Raw genomic sequence first — 22,809 nt, forward strand, 5'->3', positions numbered from 1 at the left:
TGCCCACGCCCGCCCCCGGGCGCGGGGACCCGCCACCGACCTGGCCGGAGCGGGTGGGACCGGTTTGAGGTGGCTTTGTCTCCCTGCCGCACCTTCCGGAAGCCCTTCCTGACCCGGTGGGGTTTTAACTTTCTTTTTTTTAACTTTTCCGTAAAATACAACCCATGCCTGGAAAACTTGGCACAGCCTCAACAAGGATAAATGACTGAGACTGATCGGAAAACATGAAATATAGGTAGATAGATAGACAGATAGATAGATAAATAGATAGACAGATAGATAGATGATAGATAGATAGATAGATACATAGATACATAGATAGATAGATGATAGAGATCCTATATCAGTGAACCTAATAATTGGCTACTGGTTGCCGATGGCAACGGCACCAGCTCCTTCATTCATTCTGAACTGTTTAAATTAAGGGCAAAGCATCTAGCGCCCCTCTTGCCCTTTCTGAAAGAACTGTATTTCAGAGTCACAAAATAGTTGAAGGTAAGTTGTTTTTAGAAGAGTACAGTTGGTAAATGAGGAAGGAGTGAGATAATTAGAAAATCATTTTTGCAGCCCTTAATAAAATGACGATGGATCCAGGCGACGATCATCCAGAGATTAAAAACAAGAGGTTGGCGGGTAACTGGAAAATGGACGGGCCAAGCTGTCCTGACCTGGACCCGCCACTCTTTAGCAGGAAGTACCAGCGCCACGTATGATGGATTCTTGCCAATACCCTTTGAACTGTAACCTGATCTGACCCCTACATCTAACAAACGGTTTACCGGATACATGGGGATGGAGGAAAAAATAAAAGTGGAAGCAATCAGCCAAATTCAGAATGAAAAGCACTCTATGAGACCAACGACCCAGTTTCTTCCATAAGTAAATGGTATAAAAAGCGAAGGGAGGGAAGGAATATTGGTTTAAAAAGACCTAAGAGCTGTAATAACCAAACGCAATGCAAAGGCCTGTTTGCATCCTAAATCAAATAAACCATGTCTAACCAGACATTTTGGAGACCACCCGGAAAATAAAACTTAATTTTTGCCAACCCAGTGAGAGAAAAATTGCATCTTATTTTTGAACTCACGTATTTCTGGATTCCTGGTGAGGTTTTCATATATTTATTGGCCGTATATTTTATCTTCTTTTTTTAAAGTAAACTTTCTAATTGAAGTATAGCATACAAACAGAAAAATACACAAATCATAGAGTGCCCCTCTATGAATCTGAACAGCACAGAAGTAACCAGTACGCAGATGGAGAAATGGAACATAGCCAGCTTCCCAGAAAGGCTCCTTTTGCCCTCTCCCATCCACTATGCCCCTCCAAAATTTAGGGGATTCATTTTACCTGTTTTTAAACTTTATGTAAATGGGATCACAAAATATGATCTTTTCTGATTGGTCTCTTTTATTCCACGTTTTATTTATGAGCCCCATGCTGTGCATATATGTCTTTTTTGGGGGGGGTGGTGTATGGAATGTTCGTTATCTTCTAAAGACAATCTTGTGGCATATAATATTTTGGAAGAAAATATAGGAGAATGTACTATTACCTACTTAAAAATTGTAAAATGGACACACTTTTTATTAAATGTATTTAAAGGAGAAATTGTGGATCACTATCATCCTAAACAATGAAACGCACGAAAACACAGGTTTGCTATGCTAATTGCACTTTTTTCAAAAATCCATTTGACATACAACTTTTAATTTTTCATATGTATACTACATAAATCCTCATGTACCACCTGTGCATTTGTGGGGCTTTCTTTTTGTTTTGGAAGGAGGAGGGGCACTTATCCAAATTCAATCACATTCTTCATTCATTCACTCATTCATTCATCCATACGTTCAACAACTATTTATTGCTTGCCTACTCTGCAGCCAGATCTTATTCCAGATTCCTCAAATGTTCTTCCTGGGACAGTTTTTAAAAATAACTTTATCCTTTCTAAAATTCTAAAATAACTCCTAGGTCCTTCACCTTTCTTTGTGATATCATTTATTTAAATGTTTGCCCTTAACGAATTAACACAACGGAAAGAAGGTGACACACTGTAACGGTTCTATTCTCAAGATAATTACAGGATTCAGAAAATATATTATTTCCCAGTGCACTGCAGACAATGTAATGTGTAATGAGAGTTTAAAGCTAATAAATGCTTTCTCCTTTCAGTTCTTTCCCCGTAATGGAAATATTGAGTCCCTTTTACCACCCAACTTAATGTATGTTTCTTATAGGAATATCAAAAATTACAAGTGAGCAAAAAAAAAAAAACAGAGGGAAGAAGTTTGTATTGGGGGCGGGGTTATATTTTTAAAGGTGACAAAACGCTCCTACTCTCAAGTGGCCAAATTAGTATTAGCAGATAATTCAAATTTAGAGGCTCGGACTACACCGCGTGAGAAGAACCCTGGGTTTCAACCAGGCCTCGGTTAGCACCTCAGGCCTCGCCCCTCTTTTAAGTTGGCCCCGCCCCGACTCCGACTCCGCCCCGCCCCGCCCTGCCTTTCCGCGTGGCCCCGCCTCTAGCACCGCCCCTCAGTGGCCGGGTTGCCCTCAGCTCTCGCGAGAGCGCAGCCCGGAAGTTTTCCGACCTGAGCCGGCAGACTGGGAACCCACGAGGGCTGAACTTCGGAGTGCGCTGGGGGTGAGCCCCGCCTGAACCTAACAGGACCTGAGCGCCATGGGGAAGCTGCATCGGCGGTACAACGTCAAGGGGCGCCAGCAGGCAGCTCCCGGCCCCTCGAAGGGCGCCCCCGAGCCGCCCCCGGTGCGGCTGGAAATAGAGGGTAAGACGTCTCCGGAGCTGGATTTCGGGGGAGGGGCCAAGCAGGGCCCCGCGGCCAGTGCTGGCCATTGGGGACCCAAAGGCTCCCGGACTTCGCCTTTCCTCTAAGGTGATACAAAGGAAGGGGGACAGTGACAATCTAATTTTAACTGATTAGGACAATACCAGGAGTTTCTCTCTCTTAGAGTCCAGCCCTAGTATAACAGCATGGGGAGTTTGGGCAAGAAAATAAGTTAATTTCATCCCTTCTCATCGCTTCTATTATAATTTATCCGGCGACTTATAAGTTCGTGTCTAAGCCCAGACCTGTCTGCTCAGCTCCAGAGTGCTTGACACTCCTTTGTAGTAGGAGTGCCTACTAAGGGCCAGGAACTTCTAGGTGCAGGAGACATGACGGAAAAGGACATTTAAGGAAAAAAAATCCCTGCCCTGCTGAGCTTAGCTGCTCCAGGAAGGAGACAGGCAAAGACAAACCTGTCGAATCTATAGAATGTAGTGCCAGATGTAAGTACTGAGGAGATAAAGCCAGAGAGATGCTTGGGTGGGTTGCCATGTTTCATAGGGTGAGTGGGAAAGGCCTCACTGAGAATGTGTTATTTGAATCAAGACCTTAAGGCAGCCAGAATGGCTGAGTAGAGATGAAATTAAACATGGGGGCAGGGTCATGCGGGCCCCTTGGGTCATGGGGAGGACTGGCCACGGGAGATAGCTGCATTGCTTAAAATTCTCATTCTTCTCAATGAAGGTCACGATACACCTCCTGCACTTTGTCACAAACGTAAAGACACAAAAAGCCTGAGCAGTTAGTTAATAGAAGAGTCGCTTAGTGCCCAGATGGGACACTGGAGGGAAAGCCCAGCGTTAGAGACTAATACGCACTCCCCAGGGTCCCTTCTCCTCAAGGTGCTGCAGTGAGTTGAGTCAAAGAGTAATGTGAGAGCTGAAATTTGGTCTTGACTGTATACTTTAAAACTGTGACTTTAAAAAGTATTTATGACACAACCTCAGTACTTGGTCGACTGCACGCTCTGAAGAGAACATGTAGTATCATTACGAAGATAACTTTGACCTTACAGACCACTGAGAGCACGCCCCACTCCGAGGGAAGCACTGTTACAGCATGTACCCCCCTTACTGGTACCCTTCCTCCCCTAACACCAGGATGGAGGTGGCGGGGCCTGCACCCCCTGTGTCTGTGACAGTACCGAGGGGGCTCATGTGGGGCAAGAGAGCCCCAGAGGAAGCAGAATTATTGGGGATTGCTGAGTATCGCCAGTGCTCAGACTCCCTGGCCCCGGGGCCGTGGGTCAGGCAAGCATGTCTTTTCAGATAAGGGCACGTTGAAAGGAATCGATGGCAGCAACGTGCTCGTCCTGCCGGGGAAGAAGAAGAAGAAGACCAAGGCCCCTCCACTGCCCAGGAAGAGGAAGCCTCTGACCAAGAAAGAGCGGAAAGTGCTGCAGAAGATCTTAGAACAGAAGGAGAAAAAGAACCAGGTGTGCCCGCTCTGTCAGGGTCTGCACACGGCTCTCCAGAGTGGGGGACAGAGGTGGGGGGTCTGAGTCCCAGAATGCCGGGAGCAGGGAGACTGAGAGACCCGATCTCAGAGCTTCATGAGATTCACGTTTGACTTTCTGTCAGGGTCACCTCACACACAGGGTGCTGTGTCTCCAACAGGGGACACCCAGGTTTCCTGTTAGCAGCACTGCCACTTAGTCCCTGGAGCCCTTAATACAGGGGAGACTCACGGTCCTGGGAGTGGGTCCTTTTAAAATCCTGTGCAGTATTTTTTCTGCTGTTCAGTACCTTGTTTTTTCTTATTATCGATTGTGAAGTATATATACAGTAGCACATATAAACTATAATTTCAAGAATAATAAAATGAAAACTCATGAATCACCAGGGGAAAGAAACCACTAGGCCCATCTCCACACACTGCTTTATTCAAGACAGCGTGGGGACCCCTTCCCAGCACACGGCTGCTGTCGTCACAGCTGGGGGTGCTGCCTCATACAGATGGGCCTCCTTATTTAACTGGTCTCCCGGTGGTGGGCATCTGGGTCGTCGACAGGCTTATGACACATGGTGGAGCAAAGAGAGCCTTGTTTAGCTAACCCCAGACGCCGTAGGGGTACGAAGCCACCCTAAGCTCGCGCATCTGTTGGCGTAAGAACGCCACGCAATGGTGCAATTGCAATTAGACTTGTGGTTTAAAAAGACTGAAGTGTCAGCCATTCTGAAATTTCATGGCGTCTCACTTGGAAGAAAGAGTTGTGATGCCATGTATCTAACACATGTGTTCTTCCCCAGCGAGCAGAGATGCTGCAGAAATTGAGTGAGGTCCAGGTTTCAGAAGCAGAGATGAGACTCTACTACACCATGTCCAAGCTGGGCACCGGGGAGCGCATGTACCACACCAAAGAGTAAGTCTGGCAGCCCTTTCTGAAGCCGGTCGCTTTGGCCAGGGCCCTGGGGAAGGGCTCTCAGGTGATGAGTCTTCTGGAGTTGAGTGTGTGGAGGAAATACATTTCCAGTGGCCTACGTGCCATAATGCTTCTCATGGGCAGAGGCCCAGATGTCACTGAATACCACACAAAGCACAGGACAGCAAAGTTTCTTATTCCAATGGTGATGCCTTTTGCATAGAAGATTAGGCTAGAAATTGTGGTTAGGTGGTCACATTAGATTTGGCCCCTTAGCAAGCTTCGTTTGGTTTATATAGTAGTATTAAGGCATTCAGATCTTTTGCCAAAGTATTGGCCCCCTGGAGCCGCTGTAACAAATTACCACAAACTGGATGCCTAAACATGAGAAATTTATTTATTCTCTTGTGGCCTAAGGGCCAAAACCATGGTCTTCGGTGTCAAAGTCAAAAATTAAGGTGTCAGCAGGATTGGTTCCTTCTGCCTTCTGCAGGCTGGAGACTTCCACGCCTCTCTCCTAGGCTCTGGTGGCGGCCTCGTCGTTTCTTGGTTTGTGTACACATCAGTCCATCTCCACCGTCACACAGCATCCTCCCAGTGTTTGTCTTCCATGGCATTCTCCTCTGTGTCTGTGTCTCGTTTTCTCTTCTTATAAGGACACCAGTCACTGGATTTATGGCCCACCCCAGTCCCACATGACCGCAACTTAATCACATCCACAGAGACCCCGTTTTCAAATACAGTCACATTCTGAGTCTCCAGTGGACGTGAATTTTGGGGAGACACTATTCAACCCAATACAGCCATCACTTAAGAATTAGGAGATTTCATATTAAAATGCAGGTTCCCACCTGGTCTTGAATAGTTGGACGATCTGGCCACACCGGCTGGCATTTCTACCGGGCAACTAGCCTCGGATGGAGCTCGTGCGCTCCTCCAACCCTAGACCCCCACTCACCTCTGTCCACTCTCGGCGGGCTCTGTTCATCGTGTTAGTGCCGACCTGGTGCCCGTAAGCATTCTTGTGCATCTAACGACTGCTTACGGAGTGCAGACTGTGCCCTGGGCTCTCATCGGGCCCTGGGGCTAGAGCAGTGAACAAAAATAAAATAATAACCTTCCCTTCAGAAGCTTGTCTTCTAGCGGAGATGGGCAGCAATCAAATGAACGCATACGGAGCTAGTGCTGGTAAACACTAAGCAGGAAATGAAGCAGGGAAGAGAGGGTGGAGGGAGATGGGAGATGTGACGCAGGCTGGTGGTCAGGGAAAGCCCCTGAGCGGTGACGCTTGAGTGAGGTGAGGGAGCGGGAACAGCACGTGCAAAGGCCCTGAGGTGGGGAGGCGCTTGGCCTTCGAGCTCTGGCCTCGGGTGAGCGTTTGTGGTCAGAGCTGCCTCAGGTCCATCCAGGGCCTCATGCCTCATCCCCGACAGGAAGTCTGACGCAGTCACAGCCCCGGATCAGAGGATCAGCAGCCTTAGTGGAGCCCACCGGAAGCGCCGGCTCCGGGAGGCAGAAGAGGAGTCTGAGTCCTCAGTGGAGTCTGAACCCGAGGAGGCCCCGGCTGCTGAGCGGGTGGGGGCTGGTGCAGGGATGGTGGCAGCGTGTTGGCCACCCACTCTTCCGGGGGCTGGGGGCGAGAGCCCAGTGCCCAGTGGCCCGGCCACTCAGGCCAGAACTGCTGCTCCTCCAGCTCCTCCGGCCACAGCCTCCACCCTGGCCAGGCCCCCGGCGAAGCCCGCCGTCTTCATCCCGGTCAACCGCTCCCCCGAAATGCAGGTTCGTCCCTCCAGTGTTTGTGAGAACTGGGGCAGAGGGCACACGTCCCCCTGATTTGGGCAGGTCATGTCACCTATACCGTAAACATAGACCCCCTACCAGCAACAGCTGACAGTTCCCACATCTCAGACCTCCTCTGCACCGGCCGGGCTGTCCCCATGGACATCGGTCTCGTGCTCCAAAGGACCTAGCCCATGTCTCTGTCTCCCATGGGCCGTGGCTCCCCTGCCCCTCCCCAGCTGTCAAGGCTTCTGTTCTCCAATGGACGCATCTGGTGCCCTGTCCATGTGCCAGCTGCCAGCTTTAAGAAACCACATCACCCTACATAGTCTCGCTTTGTCTGAGCAAAGTCCCCTTGTCCCTGCTGCCATTCTGCAGGGGACACATGCGTGCACACACACCCCGTTCCCTGAGCACTGACTTCCTAGAGCGGCTGAAGCTCCCGATTCTCTCTGAAGAACAAGTGATCATGGAGGCGGTGGCCGAGCACCCCGTTGTCATCGTGTGTGGCGAGACTGGCAGCGGGAAGACCACGCAGGTGCCCCAGTTCCTCTACGAAGCAGGCTACAGCAGGTGGGGCTGGTGCCGGGTCCTCCACAGGCCCCTTGGGTGACGGGGTATATTGTCCCCAAAAGTCTTCAGAAGCACGTGCTCCCCCAGGCCTGGCTCTGCCGTGCATGCGCCGCGTGACTTTGGGCAAGCTGGCTAACTCCTCTGGGCCGCCATGTCCTCGGCTGTGAGCTGGGAATGGTCACCGCACCCACTTCCCAGGGGTGTTACGCAGCTGAAGTGACTGAACTCATGAGAAATGCTCAATTAGCCCCTGGGCTGTGGAGCCGTGTGTCACCTTTCTTGGTACTTTTGACCCATTTGTATCAGGGGTCCCCAGGACCACCCCCAGGTTCGGTGATTTGCTGGGAAGACTTACAAGACCCAGCATATAGTCGTGCTCAGGGTAACGATCTGGTCCACTGATGGGACCCAGCAAAGGAGAAGGCGCACAGCGGGGCCAGGCCACCAGAGTCCTCTCACATGGGGTCACATGGGACATGCGTAATTCTCCAGCGATGGCTTGTGACAGCATGTGTGAAATGCCGTCTACCAGGGAAGCCCACTAGAGACACAGCTCCCAGGACCGGTTACCTAGGCACCTCCGGCTGGCACCCAAATCCCAGCCCTGCTTAAGGAGAGCAGGTGGTCAGCATAGACCACACCTGGTATGAAGCTTCCAGGCGCAGCCAGTGCCTCCTGGCGGGTGGCAGGAACCCTCCAGAAATCCAGTCCCCGGGGGCCAGCCCCGCCAGCAGAGCTTTGTGGGGAGGGCGGCCTGACCTGCTGTGTGGACTGCTTTCTGCGCAGCCCAGAAACCAGCCACGGTCTCCTCAGTGGGTGCCCTGTCTGGAGGAGCATGTGCCCACCATACCTGGGCCACCTGCGTGTTGGCAGCTGCCTGGTCGCCATCGCATGGCGACTGTCACCATCTCGTGTGTACCGATGTGCATGCTGTTCCCTTTAGCTGTTAAGCGATGCCAAGGTGCCTTGCCTGGTGTGTGCGTACCATCACCCCTGATGTGGGCCTCATTTACACAGTGGATCTTGACATGGAGCTGTGTGTGACTTTGGGACAGACAGATGACGCAGGCACTGCTGATGTGTTGTGTTCTCCCTCCCTAGTGATGACAGCATCATCGGCGTCACGGAGCCTCGCCGAGTAGCCGCCGTGGCCATGTCTCAGCGAGTAGCCAAGGAGATGAATCTGTCACAGCGGTGAGGGCTTGGTTTCCTGGGAGAGTATCGGAGGTAGTCCTTGGCCTTGGCCAGGGGTCAGCTGTCCAGGAGCTGAGCAGCCCTCATCCACCCAGGGACACTGGGTGGGAGTGTGGCTTCTCTTTGTGCAGGGGTCTTATACGAGAAGGCTTCCTGCACACCGGACAGTGGGACCCTCCTGGGCGGGGGAAGCATGGAGCAGGGACAAACCAGCCAGGCCCTTGGGCTCCCATCACACAGTGCACTGAGGGGACAAAGTGGCCCTTACAGGGGTCTGAGGGCAGAGCAGAGCAGTGGGTGGGCAGACGCAGGCCAGCAGTGGTTAGTACTTAGCATTGCCAAGTTCATGTGAAACCCAAGCTTCCAAACTGCATGTCCTCGCTGGCAGTGAGGCCGTGGACTTGCCTGGAAAGCAGTTTGAGCAGAGCAGGTACAGCGCTCGCTCAGGAGTGGCCGGGGCGTGTGTGCGATGCAGGGTCCTGGGCCTCGGCCCACACCTTGAATTCGGCTCTGAAGGGGTGTCTGTCCCAGGCAGTCTAAAATTCAAAAAACAGGAGTGTAGAGTGAGTCTCTGTCACCTGTCCTGTCATCAGATGTTGACTGAGCTGTGTCTGCTGTGTGCAGGCCTCCCCTGGGCCCTCAGCACATGGCAGGGGGAGCGACAGCCGCCTGCCCCGTTGGGACTGGCATGTGGGTGAGGGCGGCTTTTGTGTTTGCACATTGGTAGGTGAGGTGCCCAGCTCCATTCCATGGCGGCAACCACCGCTGCGCGGTGGATCCTTTCCTGTGGATCCTTCTAGAGAGTTCTGTGCCCAGACAGGCCACTGTGTCTCTGTTTCTCCCTGACAGCTGTACAAGTGGTTCATGCTGTTCACACTCTCCATCTTTTCCGTCCCGTGTAATGGTCTACCTTGGAAACAGCAATACATAGAAAGCTGCCCTTTATTTTAATCTTATTTCTAGACTTTCTACTGTGAGAATTTCAAGCATGTACAAAAGTAGACTATGTAATGTGCCCAACACCCTGTGTTAATAATTGTCAACTCACGACCAACTTTGTCCCTCTGTGCCTTCGGTCCTGCCCCCAGCTGTTGAGAAGCAGGTTGAGATATCATATCACCTCATCTTCAGTATTGCCCTGTGGGTCTGACAGATCAGGGCCTTTTTTTTTTTTTTAAATCAGACTCTAATAAAAACAGCTGCAGCACCCTCGTGACTAGAGAGCACATCCTCACTCCCAAGTGGACTCTGGTCCGTGATCACATTGCCCTGGCTGTCTCCCAGAAGGCTTTTACAGTTGGTTGGTCCGGCCAGGGTCCCCACGTGTGTTTGGTTGACACGCTGTCCAGTTGACCGTGATGGCTACCCCAAACACACACTGGTGGGGGCAAGGGAGGCTGGGCAGATGTCTGGGCCGTGTCAGCGGCATTGGGGGCCCTGCCCTTGGGCCACCTACTCGCCTTGGAGTGGCCATGAGGCGACACCCCCAACCAGCTACGCTTCTGGGGCCTCGCCTCCTCTGAGCCCTAGCCTGTCCCCGCAGGGTCATCTCTTATCAGATCCGATACGAAGGGAATGTGACTGAAGAGACCAGGATCAAGTTCATGACAGACGGCGTGTTGCTCAAGGAAATCCAGAGGGTGGGTTGTTCGTCTCGTCTTATAGAGCAAGGCCGGTGAGCACGGGTTGTGGCACCCTGGATGTGAGCAGCTCTGTGCCAGCTGTTGGCAGAGCACCCCATACCACCGTGCCACTGTGTGACATGGGGCAAGTTACTTGACCTCTCTGGCCTGAGATCCTTGCTGTGCAAGCTGGTGCCTTCCTGGTGTAAGTATTTGGCAGCAGAAACCGCGTGATGCACGAGAGCCGCTTAGCACAGTGTCTAGTAAGTGCTCGTTAAGTGTGAGCTCGTGTTTTCATTACCGTTTGGTTCATAGACCTTGTGCGTTAGCCAGAGGCGTACTGCCCTTGCTGGCTGTGTCACATTCCCTTGGGCAGTGGTCTCTGGGGAGGGCAGAGGTGGCTCCTGCTTCCTCTGCCTGGAGGCCAGCCATGGTCATTCCAGGAAGGAGTCTGTGAGCATGGCGTTGGGTCCCATGGTCCCTTTCTGTACCCATGGCCCTTGGTCCCCGCCCTCCCCACCCAGCAGGCATCTCTGTAGCTCATTTAGTAGCTCAGCTCATTTAGTAGCTCAGCTCTAATAAATCGTAGCTGCCCCTTCTCTGCCAGGCCCCGCCCCTTGCCGTGTGCTTCACAGGTAGTCATAATCATTGGGACCCCATGAGGTGGGTCCTGTCGTCCCCATTGTATAGATGAGGAAACTGAGGCACAAGGAAGTGAAGTAACTGGCCGAGGTCACAGACCAGGACCCCCCAGACCAGGTGGCCCAGGATCCATGCCTGCTATTGCAGGGCTTCTTGGGCGGGAGTTTGGGGGTGTGAGGCGACCCCGGGTGGCTGAGGCCCGGGCTGGCCAGCCTCACCCCCTGGCCTCCACTCCTAGGACTTCCTGCTGTCCCAGTACAAGGTCGTGATCATCGACGAGGCCCACGAGCGGAGCGTGTACACAGACATCCTCATCGGGCTCCTGTCCCGCATTGTGTCTCTCCGGGCGAAGGTAGGGAGGAGGTGGGGTACCGGGAGCCCCTGCGCCCCACGGCCAAGGCTTCCTCAGCCCACACCGGGCTGCTGCTGTGACAGGGTCTCCGGAGGACAAGAGCCCCACCCAGTGCCGGCCTGTGGGTCTCACTGTAATAGCCCCTGTGTGACCCCACCTGTGGGCATCCTGGGTGCAGCCTCGTAAATTGTTACCTGCCCTCTGCCCAAAGCAAGAGGCTCCAGCAAGGAGTTCGTGGCTGACCAGGCCCCATCGGCACCGGCTCTAAGATGCCAGCCAGGTCATTGGAATCGTGGAGCACTTGGGGCAGCCAGCCACAGCCTGTGCTCCCCGCTCTGAGTTGCCTGCCCAGCGCCGGGCCTGGCATCAGCCCCAGCCTCCAGTCCACTCCCACCCTGCTGGGGCAGAGGCACACATTGAGGCCTGCTGGGTCAAGGAATGCCCCAGGGGTGGGGCCTCCACGAGCAGTCCTGTCGTAGCCCCAGTTCTGCTGGGAAGTTGACACTGCCTGCTCCTTACAAGTGGAACTGTCCTCAAACAGATTTCAGTTCTGTGTGTGCCAGGCCAGGTCAGGGCACTGGCCACGTGCCAGTGGACGGGGCAGCAGTTCCTGCCATCCTCGGGCTTGATTTAAGGAGGGCAGCTGGCAGTGAGCAGACTCAGGAGGTCTATGAGCTGGTGACAGACAAAGCCAGGGAGAGGGGAGAGCCAGGGAGAAGGTGGAGGGCAGTGGGGGGAGAGGGGGGCTGAGGGAAATGAGGGGAGAGCAGGCGGGCACGGGCCACGCCCACAGTGCCCCGAGTGGGCCCCTGCCTCACGGTCCTCCCTAGAGCTCCGCTTTGGAATTTAAGGGCCCCCTTACCAAGCCACCACCTGGGAGAGGCAGGTCTTGCTGTCAGCCCACTTTTTATACTTTTTCTGCCATTTTTGGCAACCAGAATGGGGGCGGCAAGGCTCAAGCAGGAGGGAGGCCAGGAGGGCAGCGGTCTTCCCGGCCCTGCATGGCCGAGGGTCACTGAGCCTGCTGTCTCACAGAGGCTCCTGCCACTGAAGCTCATCATCATGTCGGCCACGTTGCGGGTGGAGGACTTCACCCAGAACCAGCGGCTCTTCGCCACTCCGCCCCCGGTCATCAAGGTAATGCCCGGGCCAGGGTCTTGGGCAGCCGGGGAGGTGACGCCTCAGCTTCCACCGAGCAAGGACTCCCTGGGAGCAAGGAGGTGCCCAAGGGGCGTTGAGCTGTCGGCCCCAAGCTGAGACCTCGCGGTCAGAAAGCTGAAGCAGGAGGGACCGGGCCGGGCCAGCGCTCCACCCGCAGCCCCCGCCTCTCCCCTCCCGGGGTCTGCTGTAGGTCGAGTCCAGGCAGTTCCCGGTGACGGTGCATTTCAACAAACGGACGCCACTGGAGGACTACAGCGGCGAGTGCTTCCGGAAGGTCTGCAAGGTGCACCGGATGTTGCCTGCAGGTGAGGCCGGGTCCTCCGCTCCCAGGCCCACGAGCTGCAGGCGGCCTGGGCTCCTGGCCCCCTCCAAGAGGCTTGAAGTAGTGTCCTTGCCATGCCTCGGTTTCCTCCCTGGTCCCAGAGTGTTTATGATGGCACCTGCCCCACCACGTTCCACCCGAAGTGTCGTGAGGCTTCAGTGGCTCACGGGGAGGGCCGGTGCGTTCCGTCCACACCTGACACCAGGACAGTCCACAGGGCCCAGGCAGGTGCCCGCAGGCACAGGTCGGTGACCTTCAGTCCCAATCCCCCTCACGGCGCTTACCACGTCCCCACGGCGCTTGCCGAGTTATTATTTATTGACCTAATGTTATTTAAGTGGACTCGTTCTTTCTTGCTCTGTGCCTGTTCTGGACTTTTCACATGAAGGGAGTCGTACCGCCCGTGGCCTTCGGTGTCTGGCCTCTCACTCAGCGTCATGTTTCTGAGACCCAGCACTGTGCTCCTTTCTACATCAGAGCTGCACTCCGTTGTGCGGGTGGCCCCCGCCCCGTTTACCCACCCCTCTGGGCAGGGATCGGGTTGCTCTGTCCTTGGCTGTTGTGCACGGAGCCACTGTCACCGTCTGTGCACAGCCTCTGGTCGGTACCCTTTTTCCGATCTTCCGGGCCGATGCCAGGCGAGGAGCTGCCGGGCCGTGCGGACGTGACTGCCCCATGCTCTGCCGTGTCCCCTGGTTTGGCTCTCCCCCGCGCCTGGCTCTCAGCGGGCTTGGCCGACGGTCATCGCCGAGTCAGTGTTTGCCGCGTGAATAGACGGGCATCGGCGGGCCTCGTTCCTCCCGCAGGTGGCATCCTGGTGTTCCTGACGGGGCAGGCCGAGGTGCACGCACTGTGCCGCAGGCTGAGGAGGGCGTTCCCACACGCCAGGTCCAGGCCACCAGGTAACCGGCATCTGGGGTGCTTCACCCTGAGAGGCGGGGTCAGCATTGGCTCAGAGCCTCCCTCTCCCCCCCGGGGAGAGCTGACCCCTTGGCCTGCCCTCCCATACCCCCCGCCCCCATAAACGAAGCAGTGAGCTTAGTTCGGACAGTGAAGAGCCCGGCCCTGGCCACAGGTGTCTCCTCCCCGCTAACTTGCTCACCTTTTCCAGAAAACGAAGATCAGAAAGATTCAGTAGAAGAAACGCGGAAGTTTAAGAAGTCGCGGGCGAGGGCGAGGAAGGCCCAGGCGGCGGTACGTGTGGGTGCGGGGGCAGCGAGGGGCCGGGGGCTGCCCTGTCCGACCCCTGCCCCCTACCCCATCCCCTGCCGGTGGAAAGTTAAATCGAAGTAGAATTAAAGTTCACTTCCCCGGTCATACCACACCCGCTTCAGGTGCTCAGTGGTCCCCTGGGGCTGCTGGTGACCATCCTGGATGTCGTGGGCCCAGGACACTCCCGCCATGGAGGCCTGGTGCTGCTCCAGAGGTTGCAGGACGGTCTGTGATTTGAAACATTCAAGGATCCCTGTGCTGTGATCCAGGAGGAAGCTTCTGGAAGTCTGGGCCCTGAGCGCCCAAGCAATAGCATCATTATTTAGTTCTAACTCTCCTGCTGCCTTTACAACACGCCAGGCAGGGTGGTTCCTTATGTGTGTGGGTTAACGGTCCTCACAGCAGCTCTGTAAGATAAGTCTCGTGGGTGGCCCCACTTTTCAGATGAGGAAATTGAGGCAGGGAAAGGTGGGGTGACCTGCCGTGGCGCCTGGCTCGTGGGCAGTGGAGCCGGCCTAACGCTTGAAGGGACTTGTCTTTCTTGGTGGTTTGTCTCCACGGGATGACCCGCAGCCCCTGGTCCTGACATCTCGTTTCCCGCAGACGTTGCCCCAGATCAGCTTGGACAGTTACTCGGTGTTGCCAGCGGGCGAAGGTGACGAAGACAGGGAGGCAGAAATGGACGATGAGGAGGCTCTGGGCTCGGACCTGGACCTGGACCTGGGGGACGACGGAGCAGGCGGAGGTGTGACCTCAGCAGGGCCTCCCGCTCCCGCGTTCATCCAGTTCACTCATTCAGCAAGTGTCCGTCGAGCCCCAGACTTCCCTGTCCCGCGCTCTGGGACTCCAAGTCAAGTGATGTCACCTGGAGCGGTTCCCCTCATGAGCTTTGAGCCCCAGGGAGCTGGGGGTTCTGGCTGCTTTGTCCCCTGCTGTCTCTTGAGCTCCTAAGACTGGCACAGAGCAGGCTTCCAAGTACTTGTGTTGGTTGTACTGGGAGCGCCACCCTCAGCTCCCCATGGCTGGGTGAACGTAGGCCTCAGAGCCGGCTGGGAGGACAGTCCAGCTCCCGAGGGTGCTCCCCGGGGCTTCACGTGGAGACGGGGCCGTGCGGGGCAGCCCTGGGCACCCCCAGCTAGCACAGGGCCCGTGGCTGGGCTCTGCAGAGAGAGATTGTGCAGCTGCCAGCATTCCTAAAAAAAGGCGGTGGGTCTGGGGGGCCTCCCTGCCCTCTAGCCACGCAGGCCGGGCCTGCCTGCCCACACACGTATCCCGCGGGCTGAGCTGCCAGCGGCGTGGCTGGCATAAGGCCTCTGCAGCAGAGCCATGGGAGGCGCTGGGCAGTATGAGGCTGGCTCCTGCCTGGGGTGTTGGGGGTACCAGTCCGGGGTACCAGCGTGCCTCTGCCGTCCCCACAGATGAGCAGCCAGACGCCTCGCTCCCCCTGCACGTGCTCCCCCTCTACTCTCTGCTGGCCCCAGAGAAGCAAGCGCAGGTAACGGTGCGGGGCCCGGGGTGGGCGCCTGCCTGGGGTGCCTCCTGCGTGCATCCAGACGGGGCCGGGGCAGGCCCCAGCGTCCACCCCATCAGCCGTTGGCTCAGCTCCCCCGGGTTTTGAGAGTATTGGGTTCTCCAGCTTTCCTGCATTTAGCTTAGGAGCATTGCGGCCTGAGGCAAGGAGAGGACCTGGTCACATTGTCACCCCACCCCGGCCCACACATCTTGCCGACTTCTCTCTGATCAAGAGGAGTTTCCCCACTTTGACCCCTCACGAGTTCTTTCCTGATTCTGGGGTGTCTTTGCTGCCTGCCCCGCCCTCCTAGGTCTTCCAGCCTCCCCCAGAGGGAACTCGACTGTGTGTCGTGGCCACCAACGTGGCCGAGACGTCCCTCACCATCCCGGGCATCAAGTACGTGGTGGACTGTGGGAAGGTCAAGAAGCGACACTATGACCGGGTCACTGGCGTGTCCTCCTTCCGCATCACCTGGGTCTCCCAGGCCTCGGCGGACCAGCGGGCGGGCCGCGCAGGCCGGACGGAGCCTGGCCACTGCTACAGGTGGGTGCCCCGGGGCCTCTCCGTGTCGCCGAGACCTCTGCAGCGGCCATCCTCTGGGGAGCAGGAGAAAGGGGGTCCCGCATCCCACGGGAGACTGTCCTCGGGATGCCTCACAAGCCCTTTGTTGTTGGCCTTCAACTACGTCCTTCCTTTATTCCACTGCTGGGGTCAGCCCTGTCCTTGGTGGCTTCGTTTTGTCTTGTTCTGTTTTTTGTTGTTGTTGTTGTTGTTTTTTTGTGGTAAGAGTCCGTTATGTTAGAGCCTTGTCAGAGGTAATACTGGCGAATGTTTTTCCCAGTTCGTGTGCCATCATTTTTATCAGTAACTGTTGCTGTTCTCTTTAATGTTAAGTTATACAAGAAGAAAATTGAGAAACTATACAAATAAAACAGTAAGAAATAATGGCGGTTGAATTTACCCAGAGCTGTGTGCCAGGCCCCACCTAAGCCCCTACGTGATACCTAAAACACTCCCACCAGCCCCCAGCGGCAGGTGCGAGGTTAGCCCCTTTCACGGATGAGAACGAGAGGCAGGACCGGGGAAATCCGCTGGCCGAGTCCGGCGCGTGTCGGGCAGTGTGGCCATGAGCGCCTCCTTCATCTGTTGTTTCGTGCTGTTGGCCCGCCCTCAGGCTCTATTCATCCGCGGTTTTCAGTGACTTTGAGCAGTTTCCTCCCCCTGAGATCACCAGGAGGCCCGTGGAAGACTTGATCCTTCAGATGAAAGCCCTCAGCATCGAAAAGGTCAGCGCAGCCCCCAGCCCTGACCCCTCGATGCGCCCGTGCCCAGTGTGGTCGGCTAGGACCGCCCCACCCCCGTGGGCCAGCTCCCCTTCCTCACAGCCGGGGGGCCCGAGCGCTCAGCACACTGGTGGTTACCCAGCACTTGGGGCTCCCCACCTCCCAGGACCCCCACTTCTCCAGGGCTGTGCCACTTGACCACCAGGGGACGGCCGCCTAGGACAGAAGCTGCAGACAGGCCGCCCACTGCGTGGAGGGCTGTCGGTGTCCTCGGGTCTCTGCCCAGTCAGTCCCTGGGGAGGGGAGTGACCACCTCACGCTGCCCCTGTCCAGGAGGGGCGCCTCTCCCCGTCCCTCTCTTCTCCAGCCCAGGCACCCACAGGCTGCTTTCCGTCTCTGTGGGTTCATCCGTTTTGGACATTTCACGTAAACGGAATCGTGATATTTGTCCCTTTGTGACTGGCCTCTGAGCATCGTGTTTTAAGGTCCATCCGTGCTGTAGTCTGAGTCGGCAGTTCCTGCCTTTCCGTGGCTGCATCACGTCCCAGTGTGTGGTGACCGCGTTCCAGTTACCAGTTTGCGACTGTTGGACGCCTGCTCGTTCTCAGCTTTTGGCTGTTGTGAATAGTGCTGCTGTGCACATGTGCGTGCAAGGCGTGATTGCACTTGTCTTGAGTTGGTCACTCTTTCTAAGGTGCCACCATCTCAGAGCCTGTCACTCCTCGCCCCCTCACCATCTGATCGCCTGGGCACGTTTATTCCTGTCTGCGTGTTACGCACGTGTGCGGCCCCTCGTGGTTGAGCGGAAGCTCGTGGAGGCAGAGCCCTTGTCTTGCTTTGCTTGACCTCCATTGCCAGGAACGGCCCTGGTGCCCACGTTGGGTGCTCAGTGCCTGCTTTCGAGCAAGTGGGCGCTGTGAACGAAGGAAGGAAGGGGCCTTTGGGGCTCCTCCGGCAGTGGACTTTGGGAGTGGCCAGGCTCCCTCCTGTAGTCACCATGCTCGCTTCTCCGCGTTCACTTCTGTCGCCGCTGTCCCCTGTCCCCGTGTCCCAGGTCATCAACTTTCCCTTTCCGACCCCTCCTTCCGTGGAGGCCCTTGTTGCTGCCGAGGAGCTGTTGATCTCGCTGGGTGCCCTGCAGGCGCCCCAGAAAGCAGAAAGGTAGGGCAGGGGCTGAGGGGAGTGGAGAGCCTGGTTCCCAGCCCGTTCTCAGCCCTCTCCCCGCTCGTTCCCCTCTCCCCCCTCCTCCCTCCCTCTCCCCTCCCCTCTCCTCCCTCCCCCCTTTCCTCTCCCCTCCTCCCCTCGCCCCAGCCGACCCCAGTGCAGGGGCTCTGAGCTTTGGCGCTAGAGCCTCCTCCGTCCTCCAGAGTGAAGCAGCTGCAGAGGTCCCGGCTGAGCTGCCCCATCACCGCGCTGGGCAGGACCATGGCCACGTTCCCCGTGGCGCCCCGCTATGCCAAGATGCTGGCGCTGAGCAGACAGTACGGTTGCCTGCCGTACGCCATCACCATTGTGGCTGCCATGACAGTCCGGGAGCTGTTCATGGAGCTGGACAGGTGGGGTGGGGACTGGGCACTCAGGGCTCTTGCTCAAGCTGACAGGCCACCTGGGCTGGGAGGTGGCCCAGAGCCCAGCCTGGGGGTGTGACCGGTTCATGGGGTGGCCTCATGCAAGACCCTTGTCCTACAGGGCCTGGCAGTGCTCCGATCTCCACAGAGACTGTTTTAATAAAATTCCTCGAGCACCGCCAACCCCTGGGTTCTGTAGCGTAATGGCCAGGAGCCCGAACTCTGGGCCAGACCTTCGGGGTTCAGATCTCCCTCTGCCACTTCCCAGCTGTGCGGCCTCAGGAGGGTGACTTCCCCTCTCTGTGCCTCATCTTCCCCATGTGGAAAACGGAGGTGATGATGATGAAGATGGAGCCGTTAGGGTTCAGTTACTCAGCGCCAGGAAGGGGCTTCAAACCGTGCCAGACACATACCTGAATGTCCGCTGTTTTCAGGTTTGGGAACCGTGAGAGTAATTCATTGATCTAGGTCGTGCCTGGTGCACATTTCAGCGGCTTTCAGGATTTTTTATTGTTTTTGTAAGCAGCACAGCAGCACGGGGTGTTGCTCATTTGTCGGTTGTTTCTTTATGCTTGTGCTGACCCCTAAGCGTGGAAGTGCTGGATAGGAGGTGTGCACATTGCTGTTCTGCTGGCTACAGGAGTTGAATTTTGGGGTGAATATTGAGCCAGAGCTGAGGACCTTAGTCATGCCCGGTGCCCACCAGGCATCACCTCTGCCCCTCAGCCTGCTCGCGTGAGCCGGTGGTTCCCTGCCCTCGTGACCTTCGGCCAGGCACTAGCTGAGAGGGGTGTGTGTTTATAGACCAGCCGCCAGCGACGACGAGCTCACCATGCTGAAGGACAGGCGGGCCCGTGTGGCCCGTATGAAGAGGACCTGGGCAGGACAAGGCGCTTCGCTGAAACTCGGGGACCTCATGGTGCTGCTGGGTGTGTGCCCTGGCGAGGAGGGGCGGGGTGGGGGGCGGGCCCACGGCGGGACAGTGCGTGAGTGTGCCCGGCCCCCACAGGTGCCGTGGGGGCCTGCGAGTACTCTGGCTGCTCCGCCCAGTTCTGCGAGACCAACGGGCTGCGGTTCAAGGCCATGCTGGAGATCCGACGCCTGCGGGGCCAGCTGACCACCGCAGGTACGGCCCCCGCGCCAGCCTCCGGGCTCCCAGCCCCCACCACGGGCAGCCCCGCAGGCAGTGCGACCCTTCCAGTATTCAGAGTTGTTTTCAGCGGCGTCATCCGTGTACTTGATTCTCGATTATCCAAGGGTTCCATCCTGGCAAATGCATCTGCTCACTGAAATTTGTCCGTCACCCCACAGTCAGTTCTCGGCGCCTTTGCGCTCCTCCACGGCGCACCAGTGAGCGGAGCGGTGACGTGCACACCCCTGCCAGTCCTCTCAGTCACACCCTTTCCTTGGTGACATCCCTCTCGTCACCCTCCGTCCCTCGCTCCAGCCTAGACCAGCTGCCCCTGGCACCCCCAGCTTCATCTTTGGGTTCCCCGCTCCCATGTAGGATTTGGCCCTGGCTTCTCCAGCGTCTGTTGGAGCCCACGTGTTTCTGAGCTGCTGTCCTGCCACCCTTGGTGGCTTTTATCCTCGAGGCCACCGTGGGCTCAGAAAGCAGATGGAGCTTTAATCACATCTTCTCTCCAGGCTGGAGGAGGGGGCGGCTCCGTGCTCACAGCCTGGACAGGACCGAGTCCCAGGGCTACCCTGGGGTCCAGGGACAGTCACCTCTTATGTCACTCTGCCGGCCACAGAGGAATATTGGGACATGGCTATGGGGTGGGCAGCTGGTTTTGCCTGGCTGAGGGCTTTATCTCCTCAGAAGCCTCGGTAGGGGGTGGCCAAGATAAGCGGGTGCTGAGGCCGGAGCTCCATGCTGGGCGTGGGGCTTCCCAGGCGGTCCAGGCAGCGCCGGCCCCCGGCCCACCGACTCACCGCCGTGCTCACCCCCGGCTCTCCCTGCAGTCAACTCTGTGTGTCCTGAGGCTGGGCTCTTCGTGGACCCCAAGATGCAACCGCCTTCCGAGAGCCAGGTGACCTACCTGCGGCAGATCGTGACAGCCGGCCTGGGTGACCACCTGGCCCGCAGGGTCCAGAGCGAGGACCTGCTGGACGACAAGTGGAGGAACGCCTATAAGGTGCGGCTCCAGCTCGGGAGGCAGGCCGCGTGGCGGTCACTGTGCCTGCGGCTCCCCGCCCTCCCTGCCCCCCATCTGTCTCGAGTCCTGCCAGCCTGGCCGTTCGTGAGTCCTGGCTCGGGGCATCATCAGGACACCTGGAGCAGCCAGGGGGACCGTGGGGTCCCCGCAGCCTCCGGGAACGTCCCCACCGAGGAACAGAGTTGAGTGCACAGCGGGGCCACAGCCCCCGTGGGGCGTTAGCTTCCCTCTGACGTTATTATCGTACCCAGTTAGTTGAGGCACAAGTCGTAAGCGGTGCGATTCACTGTTCCAAAGTGCCTGCAGCCTCTGGTCTCGGGCAGTCGCAGAGCTGCATGCGCGTCACCGTGGCCAGCACGCTCGTCGCCTGCCCGCAAGCAGGCATTCCCCGTTTGCCCCGGCCGCCCCGCCCGCGGAGCCTGCTCCCTGTCTGCGGGTCGGCTCCTGCCCCGGGCCTCGTGGGACGGGAATCCCAGCACGTGGCCTCTTTGGTCTGGCTTCTCCCCGTCAGCAGGGTGTCCTGAGGTCTGTCGCGCTGCAGCGTGTCCGTACCCATGTCCGTACGTGTTCACGGCTGAGTGCCGTCCCATGGCGCGGATGCACCGTGCGTCCCTTGGTGGAATGCCCGGCCGCGTGCCCGGCCGCATGCGTAGCTGAATGCACGTGGGCTAATCTCACCCGGTGCTCGTGCCCCCTGCACTCACGCCCACTCACCGTCTCTCTCTGCAGACCCCTCTCCTTGACGACCCCGTCTTCATCCACCCGAGCTCCGTCCTTTTCAGAGAGCTGCCCGACTTCGTGGTGTACCAGGAAATCGTAGAGACCTCCACGGAATGCCCGGCCGCATGCGTAGCTGAATGCACATGGGCTAATCTCACCCGGTGCTCGTGCCCCCTGCACTCACGCCCACTCACCGTCTCTCTCTGCAGACCCCTCTCCTTGACGACCCCGTCTTCATCCACCCGAGCTCCGTCCTTTTCAAAGAGCTGCCCGACTTCGTGGTGTACCAGGAAATCGTAGAGACCTCCAAGATGTACATGAAAGGTCGTGACGCTGGTGGCCGGCCCCTCGCCCGGCCCACTGTGGCCCTGCCAAACTGTCGCTGGGCCCCTCCGGGCAGCCCTGCCCTCTGTAACCCCAGCCCCTCTCTCCCGGGCCCCCAGGCGTCTCGGCCGTGGAGGTCCAGTGGATCCCAGCCCTGCTGCCTTCCTACTGCCAGTTCGACAAGCCCCTGGAGGAGCCGCCCCCCTCCTACTGCCCCGAGAAGGGGCGGGTGTTGTGTCACCGGGCCAGCGTGTTCTGTGAGTTGGGGCGACTTCTGGTGGCCTTGGGCTCCGGTGGACACGTGGTCCCATGCTGCACAAGGCAGTGTTTGTTTGTGTCCCAGGTGTTGTCATGCCAGGCTGGCTGTCCCTTTGGTGGGCAGGGCCCAGGGCTCGGGATGGGACTAGGGAGGCAGTGGGGGTCCTTCCGGGTCCCTCACTGGCCCTTGCCCTCCAGATCGCGTCGGCTGGCCGCTCCCCGCGGTCCAGGTGGATTTCCCGGAGGGCCTCGACTGCTACAAGCACTTCGCCCGGTTTCTGCTGGAAGGGCAGGTGGGGAGCCCAGTGATCTTCCCAGCCCCTCCTTGGTGCCGGGGGTCAGGGGTGAGCCCAGGACCCCTCTCCCCGTCCTGTTCTCTCTCCTCAGGTCTTCCCCACGCTGGCCCGACACCGGGGCTGTTTGCTGTCCAGCCCCAGCACGATGCTGAAGACGTGGGCCAGGTACGGCCTCTCCCAGGAGCACCAGGGTGGCAGGTGGTGGTGACGGGAGCTGGTGTTTGTGTCCTGGGCACCGTAACAAATGACCACCAACTGAGAGCCTTAAAGCACCAGAAATGTCTCCTCTCTCAGCCCTGGAGGCCAGAGGTTCAGAGTCCGGGTGCCGGCAGGCCTGTGCTCCCTCGGGAGGCTCCAGATGGTCCTTCCTGCCCCTCCAGCCCCTGGGGGACCCAGGCGTCCCTTGGCTTGTGGCTGCACCCTTTTGATCTCTACTTGTGTTCACATGGCGGTCCTATGTCTCAGGGCACCTCCTATGAGCACACCTCGTTGGGTTCAGGGCCCACCCCAATCAGTGCGACTGCATCTTAATCACGTCTCCAAAGACCCTGTTTCCCAATAACGTCCCATTCTGAGGTCCTGGGTGGACGTGGACTTTGGGGGGACACTGGTCA

General features: G+C 57.4%; 1 protein-coding gene across 2 annotated transcripts in view; it reads left to right on the top strand.

Moving 5' to 3' along the window:
* The first annotated feature begins 2,571 nt into the window (after positions 1-2,571).
* The window catches only part of DHX37 (DEAH-box helicase 37), a 21,764-nt gene continuing 1,526 nt past the window's right edge, over positions 2,572-22,809 (top strand). The window contains exons 1-25 of one of the 2 annotated variants that reach the window (XM_015587977.2): positions 2,572-2,795; positions 4,124-4,290; positions 5,105-5,217; positions 6,651-6,997; positions 7,422-7,569; positions 8,671-8,763; positions 10,307-10,403; positions 11,266-11,379; positions 12,415-12,516; positions 12,731-12,845; positions 13,669-13,764; positions 13,974-14,056; positions 14,678-14,819; positions 15,493-15,569; positions 15,898-16,130; positions 16,762-16,873; positions 17,925-18,031; positions 18,238-18,426; positions 19,243-19,367; positions 19,448-19,564; positions 20,404-20,576; positions 21,527-21,641; positions 21,761-21,898; positions 22,098-22,192; positions 22,287-22,360. In XM_015587977.2, coding sequence (XP_015443463.1) covers positions 2,690-2,795; positions 4,124-4,290; positions 5,105-5,217; positions 6,651-6,997; positions 7,422-7,569; positions 8,671-8,763; positions 10,307-10,403; positions 11,266-11,379; positions 12,415-12,516; positions 12,731-12,845; positions 13,669-13,764; positions 13,974-14,056; positions 14,678-14,819; positions 15,493-15,569; positions 15,898-16,130; positions 16,762-16,873; positions 17,925-18,031; positions 18,238-18,426; positions 19,243-19,367; positions 19,448-19,564; positions 20,404-20,576; positions 21,527-21,641; positions 21,761-21,898; positions 22,098-22,192; positions 22,287-22,360 — 3,278 coding nt within the window. In that variant the 5' untranslated portion in view covers positions 2,572-2,689. The remainder of the gene's footprint in view (positions 2,796-4,123; positions 4,291-5,104; positions 5,218-6,650; positions 6,998-7,421; positions 7,570-8,670; positions 8,764-10,306; positions 10,404-11,265; positions 11,380-12,414; positions 12,517-12,730; positions 12,846-13,668; positions 13,765-13,973; positions 14,057-14,677; positions 14,820-15,492; positions 15,570-15,897; positions 16,131-16,761; positions 16,874-17,924; positions 18,032-18,237; positions 18,427-19,242; positions 19,368-19,447; positions 19,565-20,403; positions 20,577-21,526; positions 21,642-21,760; positions 21,899-22,097; positions 22,193-22,286; positions 22,361-22,809) is intronic. The other variant, XM_025045530.1, reaches the window with a different exon arrangement.

Source organism: Pteropus alecto, unplaced genomic scaffold, assembly GCF_000325575.1.
Source record: "Pteropus alecto unplaced genomic scaffold, ASM32557v1 scaffold213, whole genome shotgun sequence".
NCBI lineage: Eukaryota > Metazoa > Chordata > Mammalia > Chiroptera > Pteropodidae > Pteropus > Pteropus alecto.